At 41.0% G+C, this 18,781-nt stretch overlaps 1 protein-coding gene across 1 annotated transcript in view; it reads left to right on the top strand.

The window, feature by feature from the left end:
* Positions 1 to 18,127, top strand: part of VNN2 (vanin 2) — a 34,279-nt gene extending 16,152 nt beyond the window's left edge. Inside the window, 4 exon segments of the mRNA XM_033867738.2 lie at positions 604 to 709; positions 15,299 to 15,672; positions 16,588 to 16,761; positions 17,371 to 18,127. Coding sequence (XP_033723629.2) covers positions 604 to 709; positions 15,299 to 15,672; positions 16,588 to 16,761; positions 17,371 to 17,442 — 726 coding nt within the window. The 3' untranslated portion in view covers positions 17,443 to 18,127.
* Positions 18,128 to 18,781: the final 654 nt, after the last annotated feature.

Genomic DNA, 18,781 nt, shown 5'->3' with positions numbered 1-18,781 from the left:
GAGTGAGAAAGCACATTGCCTAGATCTGTCACATACATTCCTATCTCAGAATGAGCCTTTGCTGCTTGATTTCCACTTGGCACAAAGTCTTCCATCATACAGCCCCAGGGAGAAATTCCTAACTGCTCCTTGTAGCAGACTGTATCCCACCTTGGGAAGCAGAGCAGTTCAGCTATTCCTTCTCAGACCTCCTAAGCACATACCTGTTTCTCTGTGCAATATACTAATATACTGATTTCTCTCTTTATATGTGGGATCTTCTCAGTTTCACCATTAACTTTTAAGCTTCTTGAGGGAAGGGTGTTATTTGTGTTCCTCTGGTTCCCGGTTATCTTGCATATAATTGGACTCAATAAATTTTTGCTACTGATGATTTCTGACTTTTCATTAAGGGTTACATCTGATTGTTTAAACTCAATTATTGAACCCTCTAGAATGGCTCTAAAATAGCTGTTTCCTATCTTTCCCATCTGTTCCCCAACCCCCAACCCCAGCCCTAGCCCCCTTACCTTCCAGGATATCTAGGATGGTTTCAAAATCATGAGTCTGCTTGTAATGTATATTCTAATCAAGTTGACTATACTTTTCCCACTTTTTCTTTAGGTACTAAAAGATGGGCGTTTGGTAAACAAGAATGGATCATCTGAGCCTATCCTAACAGTGTCACTGTTTGGCAGATGGTACACTAAAGACGTACGTTCCATCTCAGGTGGGACCAGCAACTCAGCAACAACTTACCTGATAATATCCACATTATTAATGATCATAGCTTTGCAAAATATTGTGATGGTGTAGGACATCGCTTTATCATATTCATTGTTGCATCCCAAGTTTACTAAGAAACTTCGAATGGCTCGCTCCCCAGTATAGACCAAGGATTTCCAAATATATATTTTTTCTCATCAAGGATTATATTTAAGTGTTATGGTAATTTTGCCTCTTTTTTGGCTACGCTGAAATAATACAGTATGGTATAATGGTATAATTGAGGTTTGGGTCATGTAAATGAGGATTAATCCTGGCTCCAGCCTTATTAGCTGTGTGTGTGAGCATAAGCAGAGTGAAGAGCTTCAGGGACATTGTAAATATAGTGGTAGCCTTGGGAGAGAACAGTAATGATGGGAATTGAGACGTTTATGACTGAATTCCCTTTGACATTAAAGACAGTTTGAACTCATCTAGTTTTCTGTGCTAATGATTGGGGAGGATTTGCTTTCTAATCAGATGGAAATATAAACTCATTGGAGTTTCACTGGAAACATAAACTCCAACGTTGATGTTTATCTTAACAATGAAAGTTGTTTTGAGATGTTCTAGAAGAAATAATAGCTAGTCCAGGTTAATGGGTATTCATAGCTCCAAACAGTCCTGCCTAAAGGCTGTGGTGTAATCTAACAGGCACAAATCCCATAACACAAAGACCATGACTGTTTTTTGTTTTTAATTTAATTTATTTATTTATTTTTGGCTGTGTTGAGTCTTTGTTGCTGCGCACGGCCTTTCTCTAGCTGTGGCGAGCGACGGTTACTCTTTGCTGCGGCGCGTGGGCTCCTCATTGCGGTGGCTTCTCTTGTTGCGGAGCACAAGACTTCAGTAGTTGTGGCTTGCAGGCTCAGTAGTTGTGGTTCGCGGGCTCTAGAGCACAGGCTCAGTAGTTGTGGCATACGGGTTTAGTTGCTCCGCAGCATGTGGGATCTTCATGGATCTGGGCTCGAACCCATGTCCCCTGCATTGGCAGGTGGATTCTTAACCACTGTGCCACCAGGGAAGCCCCACCATGACTGTTAATGGTAACACTATTTTCAACATTGAGTATCTGCTTTTTTAGTGATGATGAACGTATATGTATGTAAATAGTCCAAAATCATATAATCATCAAAATTGTGTGTTCTTTTATCTCTTCATAAAATATAGAACATTTCAGATTTGCCAGGTTTCGCTTGAGGAAGTTAGACATTATGCAATGGTTTTGCAATGTGTTCTGTGACTCTTGGGCAACAGTATTTCACTTCCAGTCGACTGCTGAAACTAAACCCACAGGTTTGAGAAAGATACAAGCAAGGATATCCTCACAGATTCTAAGGGACAGTTCTTCCCTTCATTCACACTTAGAGCTGTCAGCTGTACTTCAACTCATTAAAAATAAAAACAAAACAAAACAAAAAATTGCACAAGTCCCAAGGAAAATAAAGAGTACTTAATTGCAAAATTGCATCACAATGTTTTAACCCATATCTCATCAGTGGTTTTCACACACCCACTGTGTTTTATCAAACAACTCAAGTAGTTTCATTTGGCATTGATTTAGGGAAATACACCTGAGGGAGTAGCTCTTTAGTTTCTAACGAATGTGATGTTAGAGTCCAGTTTCTGTGATAAGCGTCTTTCTGTCTCACCTTAAAATTTGTTAGTTCTCGAGTGTCCTGTGGTTCTGGAGGGAATAAACAAGGTGCTGGTTTCCACCTATCCTGAATTTCACCAGGATTCTTCCTAAAATGCGCTGTCACAGCTTCCCAGTTGCGGGCACCTGTACTGCAAAGCTGCTCCTTCAGCTTCCTTCCCTCAGGGCTCACTCTCTGTCTTTTGTTCTTTCATTCACATAGCATTTGTTGATTTCATACTATGTTCCAGGCACTAGGTACTGGGACATGGTCTATGCATTCTCTTTGATCTTTTTACCATTCATTCTGTGACACTGCCCCTGTCATATCTAGTCCAGTAATTTCTGTGATATATTCGCAGCCTACTCTACAAGGATCACTACCTCTACTTTCTACTTTTTTATTCCTTCTTTGCATTTTGACCCATCCACATGGTGTTAGCATATTCATCTACATAAGTGATTTCCAGTGGCATTTTTTTCTCACTTTTGACCTCTCTTAAATTCCATTCACATTCTTTAACTCCATTCTGACCATCTCTCTTAGGTATCTCATAGATGATAATGTTCTAAAAATATCTTAGGGCTGATGCCTGCTTAAGTAAATATGGTCATAACACACACACACACACACACACACACACACACACACACACTCAAGCACTTAGCCACACACAGATACCTCTAACAAAGGCATTCTTAAAAAGATATTTGGATGTACTGAATAAAAACAGTAACAACTGGGAAGAGGATTTCTTGAGTTACTGGACCTGGAGACATGAAGTAGTACTTGGAGGAGGAAAGAAGATATTTTAACAATCTCCTAGAGAATTTCCAGGTCACTTGATGATAAGTCAAAGGAGAAAAATAATACGGGTGAACTGCATGATATTAATTTACCTGTCCTCAAATATCTTGTGACACCTCATATAAATATGGATCGAACAACCCTGATGATAGCTTTGATCAGTTATAAGAGTTGTGAGCCCTTGTTTCCCTGCTCCTCTTATGTACTTTTCATTTTTCTTTTTATCCCAGATGTTAATTTTTAGAAAGATACGCTACCCTTCACTTCTTCCTGTTGAACTCTCAAAATTCAGTCCATTAGCTGGAGACTCAGGAATTCTTATGCTAAGGTCATTTTACACTATAATTTCAATCTTTTTAATAAAATAAATAATAAAGAATGAAAATGTTTTAGGAGATTGCTAATATTGAGTTTTTCATTATACTGTTTGAAGATGAGTTTCCTAAGAGAGTCTGATTTTTATGAACAAAGAGAAAAGAGGCAAAAAGGGTCAATACTCATTTTTTATGATAAAGAAAAATGGCCGTTTATATATCTTCTAGAATCAGAAGTGCAAACTTAAATGCAGTTACCCAGGATGACTAATGAGCCAGAAGGGCTTTATAAATGAAGAGCGGGTATAGCAGACATATAAAATATTTGAATTCCAGAAGGCTAAAATGGGGGTTTTCATAGACAACTTTACAAGGACATTCATGTGGTTACCAGTGATAGGACAGGAATTTAATGTTTTGGGCATCAGACCTTACACAGACACTTCAGGTGGCTTTTTTGTTTGACTTTCATTCCCCACCCACCTGCATTTAGCCTGCCCTTCTCTTATCTGTAATTAGGAGGTCCACCATAGCAACTTCAAGATTACAGGTAAGGTTCCATGTGCTAGAATTGAAAAGCCAGAGCTAAAGAAATCTAAGACTTATTTAAAAATATAAGAAATGGTAGATTTTAAAGCAAAGAATGTGAGGCCTAAAATAAATTATTCCTACAAGACTTTACATCCATTTTAAATTCTTACAACCCTCATGGCATTGGTAAGTACTAGTAACACTTCATGTTATAAAAAGCATCACATTTGATATATTTACCACTGAAATGAACTTCTCAGGGACAGAAATCATGCTTACTCACCATGATGTATTTCTAATGTATGGCATAGTGCCTGAAACAAAGCTGCTGAATGAACTAAAAAAAATTACTAAGAACAGAGAGAATGGGTGCCCAGAATGGGTGTCTGTTTGTATTTAGGACATGATGGTTCTGTAGATCCTACTGTACAAGATATAAATCTTTCACTGACCAGATCATGCTTCCAATATGACCATATATGAATTTAGATTTAAGTATCTTAGCAATTCATAGAACATATCAGTGAATTGTGAGAGCACTGTCATTTGGACATGACGGAAAAGCAATTGCTTATAATTTATTCCTGCTGGGAGACATCTAGCATAAACATGCTCTTGACTACATGAAAATAGAAGTACGAAGTATGTAGTTGGAGGGCAAATATGTGCCTTACTATTAAGTCCTAACTCATGCCTCATGGCTAGGAACCTATTCATCAATTAAACATCTAACTAATTTGAAAGGAATCCAAATATACTAGAAAAGAAGATAAAGTGATAGTACAAGAAATTAAGTGAAAGAATATGTACCCTCTGCTCCGTTTATGGAATAAGGTGTTATGAATAGAATGGGCTCCTTTTGTATTTCCTTCCAATTGCATTCTTCTCCTTTCCCTGTTTGCTTTTATTAGAGGAAGTCATTATCCTAAGGTTATTTTAGATCATTCCCATGACTTCTTGGTAGTTTATTACATATGTACATAAATACCTTAGTACTATTTTGCATTTTTTAAGATTTTGTATACGTGGCATCAAATTATACATATCATTCTGCATATTTCTTATTTTTACAAGAGAAACTTTGAGCTTTATCTATGCAAACAAGCATCAACCTACCTCATGCATTTTCACAGTGTACGTTGTACAGTTGCCTTAGTGTGCCAGTTATTCAGCTATTGTCTCTCAGTTCCAAACCCACCTTTCTGTATTCTTCTTTGTGATGATGAGGCTGGGACTAGGCAAACATATTTCTCCTTTGTCACCTGGCTCCCTGTTAGGTTCTGCCAATAGAGGACGCTAGAGGGAAACAGAAGATTGGACGAGGAGTGGAGAGACTTCTGTTTGCTCACCTATCAGTGTCGTCCCATCATCAGTACCGTACCTGACAGCAGTAGTTTGTTCCAGTAGCACTTGGTTCTAGTTTTCAGTTTTTTCCATACTTTCAGAACCAGCGTCATTACCCTCCCTCAAAAATACCGGCACCGGGGCTTCCCTGGTGGCGCAATGGTTGAGAGTCCGCCTGCCGATGCAGGGGATGCGGGTTCGTGCCCCGGTCCAGGAAGATCCCCCTTGCCGCGGAGCGGCTGGGCGCCTGAGCCATGGCCGCTGAGCCTGCGCGTCCGGAGCCTGTGCTCCACAACGGGAGAGGCCACAACAGTGAGAGGCCTGCGTACCGCAAAAAAAAAAAAAAAAACAAAAACAAAATAAGTAGAATATGCCTTACACTGTCTTATGCATTTTCAAGTATCTCATTTAATACATGTAATGAACATCACAGAATACTATAATGGGTCAATTTTGCCTTGGAAGACAAGAGAGTTGTCAGAGACCAGTTGGGTAAGTCAATCAGAACATCCTAGGCAGAGACAGTCATGCATACAAAGACATGGAAGAATGGCATGCTGCAAGTAGAGACCAATATATTGAGGCTGGGGGAGGGTAAAAGGAGGAAGGGTAAGGAGAGACAATGGAAAAATATGAGGCCAGAAAGATAGACGAGGGCCAGATCGTTGAAGCACAAATGAAGTCTGGACTTTATCCTGAAGCTAAAAGACCCATTGAGGGATTTTATAGTCAAGTATCATGATGAACTAAATAGTTCTAAAAATTATTTTGCACTTTTATATACAGAATGGATAAACAACAAGGTCCTACTGTATAGCACAGAGAACTATGTTCAATATCCTATGATAAACCATAATGGAATAGAATACAAAAAAAGAATGTATATATGTGTATAACTGAATCACTTTGCTGTACAGCAGAAATTAACACAACTTTGTAAATCAACTAAATTTCCAGAAAAAATTACTTGGCTAATAGGTTGGAGGATAGATAAGAAGGGAAAATTCTAAATGTAGGGTAGCCATATAGGAGACGATTCTAATAGTTCCCTCCGGGTAGTGGTGGCAGAATAACACATTTAGGAACATCAAGGAGGCCAAGGCCAATACAACTGGAGCCAAATGAACATGGAGGAAATCACTAGGAATTGATGCTAGAAGTAACAGAAGGCTGGATCTTGCAGGCATTGCAAGAACTTGGCTTTTTACTCTGAAAAGTGAAGTAGGAGGCCTTTGGAAGTTTTTGAGCAGATTGACACCATTAGTTTTACATTTTAATAGGATCACTCTAACTGCTGTTGTGCAAAATATAAGAAGCGGTGCCCGAAACGGGTAGCAGGGTATTGGAATAATCCAGGACAGAGACGATGGTGGGCTTGGACCAGACCTGCAGCAGTGAAAGACCTCCTGACTGAACATGTATAGAGTGAGAGACAAAGACAGAAGGAAGGATAACTCCAAGGGCTTTGGCCTCAACAACTGGTAGTTTACAGAAGCCGTTAACTGAGATCTGAAAGACTAACTTCAGGAATGTCAGAAATGGAAGGTCAAAAGCTCAGTTTTGTTTATGTTGATCTGATACGCCTTTATATATCCAACTGGAGATTCCGGGCAGACAAAATTTTTAGGACACAGAAGTCTGGAGTTCAAGGAGACGTCTGAGATAGAGATAGAGATCTTTGAATCTCTAACATATAAATGGTATTTAGAGCCACAAAATGGATGAGTGTAGATAGGAAGAGAAGACTTCTAAGAATTGGGCTCCAAGGCAAACATCGTTGAGAGGTTAGGGATGATGAGAAGGAAGCAGGAAGAAAAAAGCCCACAAAAAACTCTGAAGGAAGTAAGTACAAAAACCAAGAAGAAAGAATGAGGAAAACCAGGAAATTGTGGACGAAGAAAGTATCTCAAAAATGACACAGCTGTGTCAAATGCTGCCAGCATGTCAACTAACTTGGTAACGCAGAGATCAGTGGTGACCTTGACAAGGCGGTGAAGTCATGGGGACAAAATCCTGATGGGGAGGAAGGAATTAAGACAGAGAGTATACACAACCATGTAGAAGAGCTCTGTTGTACAATAGAACAGAGAAATGAGACAGGAACTGGAAGGGGTTGTCAGATCAAGAGAGGGTTTTGTTTTGTTTTTATTTAAGGTAAGAAATACAACAGGATATTTGTATGCTGATGGAATTAACCCAATAGAGAAAGAAAAATGGATGATAAGGAGGAAGAGAGAGAATTTCTAAAGCAAATGTCTTTGGGATCTGGTGGACAAGGATAGGGAAAGGACATATAGAGAGGCATGAGCAGTCATTGACACTGAGAGGAGGGGAGGTGGACTTCATAGGCATGGATGCTGCCAAGTGGACTGATGCTTTGTAGGAGCTCGTGGAAGTCTATTTAGTTGGATAAACAATCCTGGAGTTCAGGAGAGAAGTTTGAGCTAAAGATAGAGACAGTAGTTTTCAGTTCATAGAGGGTAGTTAAAGGTATGAGATAGAAAAGGATCTGCTATGGGGGCAAGACGGTAGAATACAGAATGAAAAGTAATGAATAATGTGGCTACTGACCATAAGCGCATTCAGAGTTCAGAGAAGTGAACAGCAACAGAGGTGAGAGGTGAGCAACTTGAGTTGGAAGGTCAGGATTTAGCGAGGAATCAACCCAGGATCAGAGCAGTAGTAAGTGTATTAAAATATAATAAGAAGGGTGGTCTTAGCTAAGAACAAGAAAGATAAAATGGGACTGAGTGGGAGAAGGCTCTGATTATCTGCCTTGATTTGATATACACATGGGAAGCATTTCACTTAATGAGAGCAAGGGTTAAGGGAACTCAATAGTTTGAAGTATTGATTGAAGATTAGGTTGGGAGGAGTGAGATCACAAGGGCTGATGGAGGGCCTGTAAGAGTAACTCTTGGCCACAGAGTCAGGACTCTGATGGTAAAAATAGAAAGCAGGTTTTATAATGGATATTGGAACTAACGACCTGGGGAGAGCCAACAAACTTAGAGATTTTATTCTATGGGCCCTTCTCTCATTTAAAATTTGTCCCTTGCATATTTAAAGGCAGAATTATATTTATTTTAATACAAAACTTTAGACTCTAAACTTCCTAATCCCACAATAATTTTGAATTGTCATTCAAATTATGTACTTGAATGTTTATGTTCAAACCTCGTTTAAATAATTTGCATCCACAATCCCTATTCCTTATGTACAAATGAGGCAAAGGCATTACTAAGGACACTTGCTATCGAAATAGTTAATGCAAGTTTCTATTGATTTCAACATAATAAAAAGTTGGTATACTTCCTGATATTAGGGAGAGTGAAGGGAAATTCCTTTGTTTCTTTTTGCTTCTATTCAGAAAGTCAGGTCAACTGAAGCAACAGGTAGAATTTCAACTTGACATATGAAAATAAGTTCCTTCTCATTCTAAAGCAATTTATCTGTCTTACACAGGTCTCATCTTGTCCTCGAATAATTTTTTCTGAAATGAATTTGTGTCTGATGGATATTATTTCATAAGGACCCATGGAAACTCACCAGGGGGTCTGGGAGAATAAAGGCATATTCAGATAATGAAAAAAAGTTATTAGAATTAAAGGGCTTAAGGGCTTCCCTGGTGGCGCAGTGGTTGAGGGTCCGCCTGCTGATGCAGGGGACGTGGGTTTGTGCCCCGGTCCGGGAGGATCCCATGTGCCGCGGAGCAGCTGGGCCCGCGAGCCGAGGTCGCTGAGCCTGCGCGTCCGGAGTCTGTGCTCTGCAATGGGAGAGGCCACAACAGTGAGAGGCCCGCGTACCGCAAAAAAAAAAAAAAAAAAAAAAAGAATTAAAGGGCTTAAAATTATAGAACTGAAGCAACCAAAGAAACAAAAGGCACAAATATCCCAAACCTACCAGTTTCCCTACATCAGACGAGGCATAAGGAAACAACCTCTTGAAAATTAGATTTTGAGCGATGTGCTAGTATAAGTATTTAGGGAAAAGGGGTTCACTTGAAAAATGAGCATATTCTATAAAGATGAAGAAATTGTATGATCCCAGAGCCTAGCTCCCTGGAGTTATGTTTTCTGCACATGAACTCCACAGCATTAGCTGGGTTCCCAAGAGGTCCGAAGTTTTAACCTGTTGGACACTTGCCATCATTGACCACATTATCATCTATCTATGCTTTGCACAGTGTTCAGGTAAAGTTCTAATATCTCAGATTATTAGGCAGTCTTTCCTGTGTTTTCTGCTGATAGCTTCTTATAAATGCAAGCATTTATGGTCACTGGTCATGAACATTGAGTTCAGTCATTTGCATGTATATTTTGTGAGCCATTTTGTGAGCTCTGTTAAAACCAGGGCTTGCCTAACACTCTGTTCTGTCTCCTACAGCTAAATATGTAAATTTTCACAAATTGTTGCTACGATAGCTCTTACTACAGTGATCCCATATTGGCCCTATTAATGGAAGTATTGAACTGCCAGGAAAATATATTTTATTAAAAGAAAAGAGTTTAACAGCCAGTGTGTTTTGGAATGGGGTGGACTAATCTGTCTGGCTCATTAACTTCACTTTTAGAGTTGGGTTGACCTCTGAACGATGCCAACAACAGCATCGCAATCTGATGTCAATCTGATGATGTATTTCTTTCACAATATTCTTTCTCAACCCCGTGCTGTGTAATCTATTCACGAGAAAGTACAGATAGGTGGTAGCAGACAGGAAGGTCTTTAACATAAAAGTTTTTCCAGAGATACAAAGTACAAGAATCTGAGTCTATCTAAGCGCACTAAGTTTTAGCTATGATTATATGATATTTTCCAAAATGTGGTACCATTTTAGCTGTCTTTGTCCTGAGTGTTGGTGCACTGGACACTCTTATCGCTGCAGTGTATGAGCATGCTGTTATGTTACCAAACAGAACAGAAACTCCTGAGCCAGCACTCCGGTGCTGGCTCAGTAGTTGTGGCACACGTGCTTAGTTGTTCTGCAGCATGTGGGATCTTCCCGGACCAGGACTCGAACCCGTGTAACCTGGATTGGTAGGTGGATTCTTAACCATTGCGCCACCAGGGAAGTCCCTATTCCCATTTTAAATATGAAGAAAAGAAGGGAGGGCTTCCCTGGTGGCGCAGTGGTTGAGAGTCCGTCTGCCGATGCAGGGGACACGGGTTCGTGCCCCGGTCTGGGAAGATCCCACATGCCGCGGAGCGGCTGGGCCCGTGAGCCATGGCTGCTGAGCCTGTGTGTTCGGAGCCTGTGCTCCGCAACGGGAGAGGCCACTACAGTGAGACGCCCGTGTACCACCAAAAAAAAAAAAAAGAAAAGAAAAGAAGGGAGCTTAAGGTTTCACAATTGGTAATTAGCCTGGCTGGAATTCAAGCACAGCCATTTCCACTGAGCCACACTAACGGAATGGACTTCTGAGTGCCTGGAAGCACCATCTTATACTTGAAATTTCCAGTGACTAGTGAATCCACTTCTTAGCATGTTCTGGTTGCTAGAAATTTTAATCTTATTTTCCACTGAAATCATCTATCTATAACTTCCTTTGGTGTTCATACTGCGCCTATCGTATATTAAGATACGTGACTCACCTTCTTCAAATTAGAATCTTTCAATTATTTAAAGCCAGCTATAATCCCAGCTATTTCCTCACCTCACTCCCTTCTTATTTCTAGGGTAAATATCCCCAAGGTGGGTGGTTTGGGCATTACTCCGAAAAGCAATTTCATAGTCTGTATTTATCCCAGGGTTTCACTCAAGGGCCCTCTAAGATAGAAGGGAAGCTATTGTGTTGCATTGACAAATGGGGACACTGAGGCTGCATAGTGAAATTCTTTTTTCCTTTTCTTTTCTTTTCTTTTTAAAAATATTTCTGGTACCTAATGCTGCATTTGTTCTCTGTAGAAGATGATCTGCCTGGGCCCAACTCTATACTGCCTCCTAGTAGGACTGTGGCTTGGATTATGGAAAAGGTCCTCCCCATTAGAAAAGTGTTAAATTTCAAGCCCTTCATTTGTGCTCCTAGAAGAACATCATAAGAAAATGTGTTGCTTCTCTTCTTTCTCGTCTTCCCCCTCAGTTTTCTCTGTGCTTCAGTCTTGCACTGCCATCCTGAATCTGTCAGTTAAAAAATAGGTTAGTTTTCATAAAGAAGAAGATTGTATTACATGTGAGTTTTTAAATCTTTACTGTTGATTCTTAACCTAGAGCTGTTGTGTGTTATAGGTAACGGGCAAATGAAGTATCACTTTGGAAGTTCCAAAATCACTAACACACAGTGAGTTCAAGGCAGTATCTATTGAATTAGGTTTGGCCGCAGCCCAGTGCAAGAAAGGCTCAGCTGTCTGGCCAAGGACAACTCTATCTACATTGTGGCAAATATTGGGGATGAGAAGCCATGAAATGCCAGTGACCCTCAGTGTCCCCCTGATGGTCGTTACCAATACAACACTGATGTGGTGTTTGATTCTGAGGGTAGGCTGGTGGCGCCCTACCACAAGGCGAGAATTACTTGTGCCTTAGCTAAGCTCGATTTACTTCTGTCTTTTTTTTTTTTTTTTTTTGCGGTACGGGGCCTCTCACTGTTGTGGCCTCTCCCGTTGCGGAGCACAGGTTCCGGACGTGCAGGCTCAGCGGCCATGGCTCACGGGCCCAGCCGCTCCGTGGCACGTGGGATTTTCCCGGACCGGGGCACGAACCTGTGTCCCCTGCATCGGCAGGAGGACTCAACCACTGCGCCACCAGAGAAGCCCCTCGATTTACTTCTTTTGTTTGTGAGATCTAGGTATATTTGTCTGTCAATGCTGGTGAGGGAACTGTTGTGAATGCGTTTCTGAATTATTACCTTTAGTTGAAAAAGGGATTTAACTTTGATTTCGTATAAGCGTTCTGAATTTGAATTAGTCATAAAATAGAATCTACCAGACTATTTATTTATTTATTTTTATATATTTTATTTTTGGCTGTGTTGGGTCTTCGTTTCTGTGCGAGGGCTTTCTCTAGTTGTGGAGAGCGGGGTCACTCTTCAACGCGGTGCGCATGCCTCTTCACTATCGCGGCCTCTCTTGTTGCGGAGCACGGGCTCCAGACGCGCAGGCTCAGTAGCTGTGGTGCACGGGCCTAGTAGCTCCGTGGCATGTGGGATCTTCCCAGACCAGGGCTCGAACCCGTGTCCCCTGCATTAGCAGGCAGATTCTCAACCACTGCGCCACCAGGGAAGCCCAAATCTATCAGACTATTAAAGCAGATGTTCTGATAGCTGCACGAGGATTTTAATATTCACTGAGAAAGGAGAAATGCTCAGTTTCATCACAAGATTTAGTACTAGAGTTAGTTTTTTGACCCAATTTTGTAACACTTGGTATTAAGCTGTAGTCATTCATTTCATTGGGACCTTTTTGATTGCAATGATAGAAAACTCCTCCAACTGAAATTGGCTTAAAAAAACAACAACAGCACAGAATTTCCTTGCTTAGGTACCTGAGAAAATATAAATCATAGAAAGGGTAGGTCTAGTTTCCGATGCAGTCTGTCCCTCAGAGGCCCAGAAGATGTCATCCATCCCTCTAGCTCTCTTATTCCTTTGTTACAACTTTTTCCCAGGATCACTGTCCTTTCAGAAGCCACATGGCTGCTCATCACAAAGTACATATCCTAATAGCAACAAAATCCAGAGGAAGACTGCATTCCTCTTTCCTAGAAACCCTGCAAAAACCTTAGCCTTCCTTGACTCCAAATCAGCCACATGCCGCCTTCAAGTCGATCACCTGGGGATGAAGGATGGGCTACCCCCTGAGCCGAGGGCCGAGGAGCTTGGGATGCTCACTGGTCGGGTGGGGGTGGGGTGTTGCCTGAGCACATATGCACACATCAGGCCAAATAGAAACGTGAGCAGAACATAAGGCTGTTCTGAGCCCAAGGTAGTTGGAGTTTGGTAGCAATAATCAGGCTGGAAAAAAAATTCTAATGGTTTACTAATTAACAAGGTTTAGCTATTACATTGTCTAAATTAAGTTCCAATCTACGTCACCTCACTTATATAGACCTAGCAGTACCATGGGGAGACATGACAAAGTTTATTTTATTACCGTGTTAGACTTCACATGGACAGTGCTGTTGGTATTTAAAGAATAGAGTGGAAAACCAGCAGAAATTTGTGAGGTTCAAAATTTCAAGTGATTTTAAGACAAATATTCACCTTTTAAATGTCATTTGTAGGGGCTTCCCTGGTGCCACAGTAGTTAAGCATCCGCCTGCCAATGTAGGGGACACGTGTTCAATCCCTGGTCCGGGAAGATCCCACATACCACGGAGCAGCTAGGCCCATGCACCACAACTACTGAGCCTGCGCTCTAGAGCCCGCGAGCCACAACTACTGAGCCCGCAAGCCACAACTACTGAGCTCATGTGCCACAACTACTGAAGCCCGCACGCCTAGAGCCCGTGCTCCGCACCAAGAAAAGCCACCTCAATGAGAAGCCCACGCACAGCAACGGAGAGTAGCCCCAGCTCGCCACAACTAGAGAAAGCCCGTGCACAGCAACAAAGACCCAATGAAGCCATAAATTAATTAATTAATTATAAATAAATAAATATCATTTGTAGATATGAACTCATTGGTTGATTCATAGGCTGTGGGAAAATGAAGTGTTCTGATGAATGTCACAGTGAGAAAACTCACAGACAGTGGTATACTGGGTATAATTTACACTAATTTATGTGTAACAGTTTTAAGTATGCACACCAACATGCGCGCGAGAAAAGATTTTGAAGATACTGATCACTTCTATTTGACAGTTTTCTTACTAATCTTCCCCTTCTTTGCATTTTGCTTAACAATACAATCATTTTGCACCTGAAATTCAATTTGATTTCCCCAAGGACTCAGAACTTTTTTGCCTTTTGACTCTCCTTTTGGGAAGTTTGGCATTTTCACTTGTTTTGACATTTTTTCTCATGACCCAGCTGTGATGGTGGTGGAAGAGTTTCAGGTTGACAGCATTCTCTACCCCACGGCCTGGTACAACACGCTGCCCCTCCTCTCGGCGGTCCCCTTCCACTCGGCATGAGCCCGAGCCCTGGGAGTCAACCTGCTTGCTACCAATACCCACAACACGAGCATGCACATGACACGTACCTCACCCTGGTTCTGCCCCAACAGGCAGCCACAGTCTTGGGAAGCCTTCCTTCATTTTCAAGCCACGCTTTTCTTTAAAGATTCTTCTATTAACTCCAACGTCACAAAATTAATAAGAGCATGGGCTTCTATACCAACATTATTTAAGGAACATTATTCCTGGGAGTAAAGAAGGAGGCAAACATTATATTCTCAGTTTCACGCGAGGGGAAATTGGAGTTAGAATTCAAGTTACATAAAAAAAGCAAAGCCAGAGCTAAAGAACGCTGCAGCTAACATCCACGAGTAATATTGAAATAAATCTTGCTGTTGAGGTGATAAAATCACTTTAGACTTAATCAGGTTTTTAGAGTTTATCCTTTATAGTATCCACTTTCAAGGTAAAGCAGGCTCCCCTCCACTTTCAAGGTAAAGCAGCTTTGTTCTTCATTGATCCAGGTGAAGAATCTCAAACACATAAATTAGATAGGTTAGTGGAGAGCTAAAATTGTTCTTCATGTTTGAGAGATTTTCTGGTTTACTGTTAAATTGACTAAAGAAAGGGGAGTTTAAGTTAAAACCAAAAAAAGCTATCTAAGTCATATAGTTTCAGTGTAAGCAGTCCCATACGGAGGACTCAGAGTCAAATTGGAATTTAGGTCAATGTAAAGCTCTCTCCCTCCTTATCTTGAAAATGCTTGTGCTTTCATAACTTTATATTTCAGTTCTTATGGAAGCCATTCTATTAGTTTGTCACCATGCAAAATTTGAAACCAATATTTGTGTTTCTTTATGTCACCCGTAGAAAGTGGAATCTGCTCACCGGAGGCTGTCAAGGTGTATTACTATGAAATGGAAACAGAGAGTGGCCAGCTGAGGCTCTCAGAATTGAAGTCCCGGCCTTGAAGAGAACCCAGTTACTCTGCAGCTGTTCACTGGAGTGCTTATGCCAGAGGTGTCAAGCCATTCTCATCTGAACGGTTGAATTTTCCAGGGATGATTTATTTTGATGCGTTCACCTTCACCAAGCTTAAGAGAAACACAGGAAATTACACAGTTTGTCAGAAAGACCTGTGCTGTCACTTAACTTACAAGATGTCTGAGAAATGAAACAGTGAGGTGTACGCACTAGGTGCCTTTGACAGCCTGCACATGGTAGAAGGCCAGTATTACTTACAGGTAGAAACACTCAAATATGTTAGAATGGCTCTTCTACTGATTTGTCTTCTAGGTCATCACTGCATTTCTTTAAGAATTGTGCTGGATTCAGTTAATTGGAATGGTGTTACATTTGTCACTGAACTTTTCTCCCTAGAACACATTATTTGTTCAGTCTTAGTGAGAACAGAATTAGAGCTGCAAGGTAAAAACATGAAGTAGATTGATTAGTTCTCAGCAGACTGGGTTCAAGTTTAAAAAGCTACAACCCGCATATACTCTCTTTTTCTGTCAGGTTATTTTAGAGCTGTGTTATGCAAACTGTCTTCATCTAGAGTCCAGAGCAAGAAGTCCATTTCACATCATAAACAAGTACAGTCAAGATGTATGACTGAGTTAAAAGAGATATTTAATTGAAACAAACATTTTATAAAATAATTCAAATCAGGGCTTCCCTGGTGGCGCAGTGGTTGAGAGTCCGCTGCCGATGCAGGGGACACGGGTTCGTGCCCCGGTCAGGGAAGATCCCACATGTCACGGAGTGGCTGGGCCCGTGAGCCATGGCCGCTGGGCCTGCGCGTCCGGAGCCTGTGCTCTGCAACGGGAGAGGCCACAACAGTGAGAGGAGGCCCGTGAACCGAAACAAACAAACAAAAATAATAATAATAATTCAAATCAGAATTAGAAATAGCTATAATTATAACCAACATACTCTAATTTTGAAAATTCTAGTCTACTCCATTTTGCTTCATTGAAAAAAGGGCTAATCTTGACTCACTAAATTAATTTTAGGATTTACTAATAGATTATGAGCTGCAATTGAAAAAAAAACTACTTAAGAGGCAGCCTAACAAATATTCTTCTATTCTTTGAAATTGGATTTTTAGCTGAGAAAATATTTCCAAGATTTCCAACCACTTTTCTTTTCCTACACAGGTATGCACATTACTGAAGTGTCAAACCACTGACCTGAGAACTTGTGGAGAGGCTGTGGGGTCAGCTTTTACCAAGTTTGAAGAATTCTCCCTCAGTGGCACATTCGGAACGAGTTATGTTTTCCCACAGATCATTCTTAGTGAGAGTCAGCTTGCCCCTGAAAGACATTATGAGGTAGGAGATTTTCAGGGGGATAAATTCCTTTGAACAGATGCAGTAGACTGGCATAATGAAACTCGTTGAAATAATGAGACAACATGGCAACATTGTCGTTCACCTTATTCAAGCAACTTATACAAAAAGCTATGATATGGAAGACAAGTTGTGGTTCTAGACTGTCCTTAGGCTGTGGTGGAGAATTTGGGGTTTATTTTTCTACATAAATGTGATTTTGATATCCAAGGGAACAAGGAGATTATGGAAAAATTAAAATAAAAATATTGATTGCCAATGATAGCCGGCAACTAATGTTTTCCTTTTTTGCATAGTGGAGAAGGTCCAAGTTGAATACATTAAATAATGCATCTATAACTTATTTCATGGGTGCATTATTCTACATAGTTATAATAATGATAGTAATAATTGATACCTTGTATAGTGTTTCATGAATTAAAAAAAAAATCCTCGTTTTTATACATTATCTTACTTAATCCCCAGGGCAATAGATTTATTTGCTACACGTTCATCCAAAGTCCCTCTGATACTATTAGACATGTAGAGCTGAAACAGGGGTCTTCTGACTCCAAATTTTGTGTGCTTTTGACTATTTCATGTTGCTTTTAGAGTGATGTTGTCAGAGAAGGCTTCTGGGCTGGAACCAACGCTGCACTGAAGTTAATCCTTTGCTTTCTTTGATCGAGTTTCTGGAGATGGACGTCTGCAGAGCCAAGGTGGAGCCCCTTTGCCTTTCTTGGTTCTGGCCCTGTATGGAAGAGTGTTTGAGAGGGACCCTCTGCGCTTAGGGCAGGGAACTGGGCAACTGCCATGATCTCCTTCACCGCCATCCTTTCAGGATTAGCCTGGCAAAGAGAGAGGGAAAAGAGAGAGTCTTTAGTGTCTGTTTAGAGGAGATGTCATCACTTTGCGGAAACAACAAACTTAAGAAGATTTAAAAAGCAATCGGATGTGTGTGCACGTTTTACATATTCATTTCTGGGAGCTGCATGCATCTTCTGTGTGGGTGCACTTAAGTATGTGTCAGTATGGCTATGTAGAGTGCAACATGTATTTATGGGAGGGGAGCCTAGAAGAGTCCTTTTGTGGTAACTTCTCTAACGTATGCAAATATTGTGTCTCTCATTTGTAAATGCACAGGGTAAGCGTTGAAAACGCGGTGGGTATTTGGTCCTAGTCTTTAGGATACAGGGAGTTAAAAAACAAGGGTATCTTTTAAAGTAATTATGAATGACTTTTATAACAAATTAAAATTGTTCCATTATCTCTTTATTCTACCTTTATGGAATATTTGTATGGAAATTAGATACTTGTGAAGGGAAATTTAAAAAGAGATAAATGAATAAATGATCTCCTTCAGACCGCACGCTGTTTCCTTCTGAAATTATTCTTTCCTAAAATTTACCCAATCCTGGTTAAAGCCCCTCATACTCATGGATTTATTGCAGCCTGTGCCAGACAGGAACTTCCTCAGAAAAGGCTACCCTGTTACCTTTCTCCCAGTTACCTTTGTTCCCTTGACCCTGGCGCCCTGAGTCCTTTCGCTGGTTTGTCACTTATTAACTCTGGGAAGAGACACACATGAGAATAGCAGTGCTCTCTAGGATGTGTGGGAGAGGTTGAGGATGACTCTGAGTTTGGGGACACCTTTCCCGTCCCATAAAAGATATGACAACTGGGCTTCCCTGGTGGCGCAGTGGTTGAGAGTCCGCCTGCCGATGCGGGGGACACGGGTTCGTGCCCCGGTCTGGGAAGATCCCACATGCCGTGGAGCAGCTGGGCCCGTGAGCCATGGCCGCTGAGCCTGCACGTCCGGAGCCTGTGCTCCACAACGGGAGAGGCCACAACAGTGAGAGGCCTGCGTACTGCAAAAAAAAAAAAAAAAAAAAAAAAAGATATGACAACTGCTTTCCTAATCTTTTCTCAGGTGTTCATTTCTACTCGGTTTAATTCAATCCAGTTCCAGGAAGCTAGAGACATTCTGGGCAGCAGAAAATGCCCTTTGTCTCTCTGTTTCCAT

This window comes from Tursiops truncatus, chromosome 12 (genome assembly GCF_011762595.2).
Source record: "Tursiops truncatus isolate mTurTru1 chromosome 12, mTurTru1.mat.Y, whole genome shotgun sequence".
Taxonomy (NCBI): domain Eukaryota; kingdom Metazoa; phylum Chordata; class Mammalia; order Artiodactyla; family Delphinidae; genus Tursiops; species Tursiops truncatus.
This window is presented reverse-complemented; position numbering and strand designations above follow the sequence as displayed.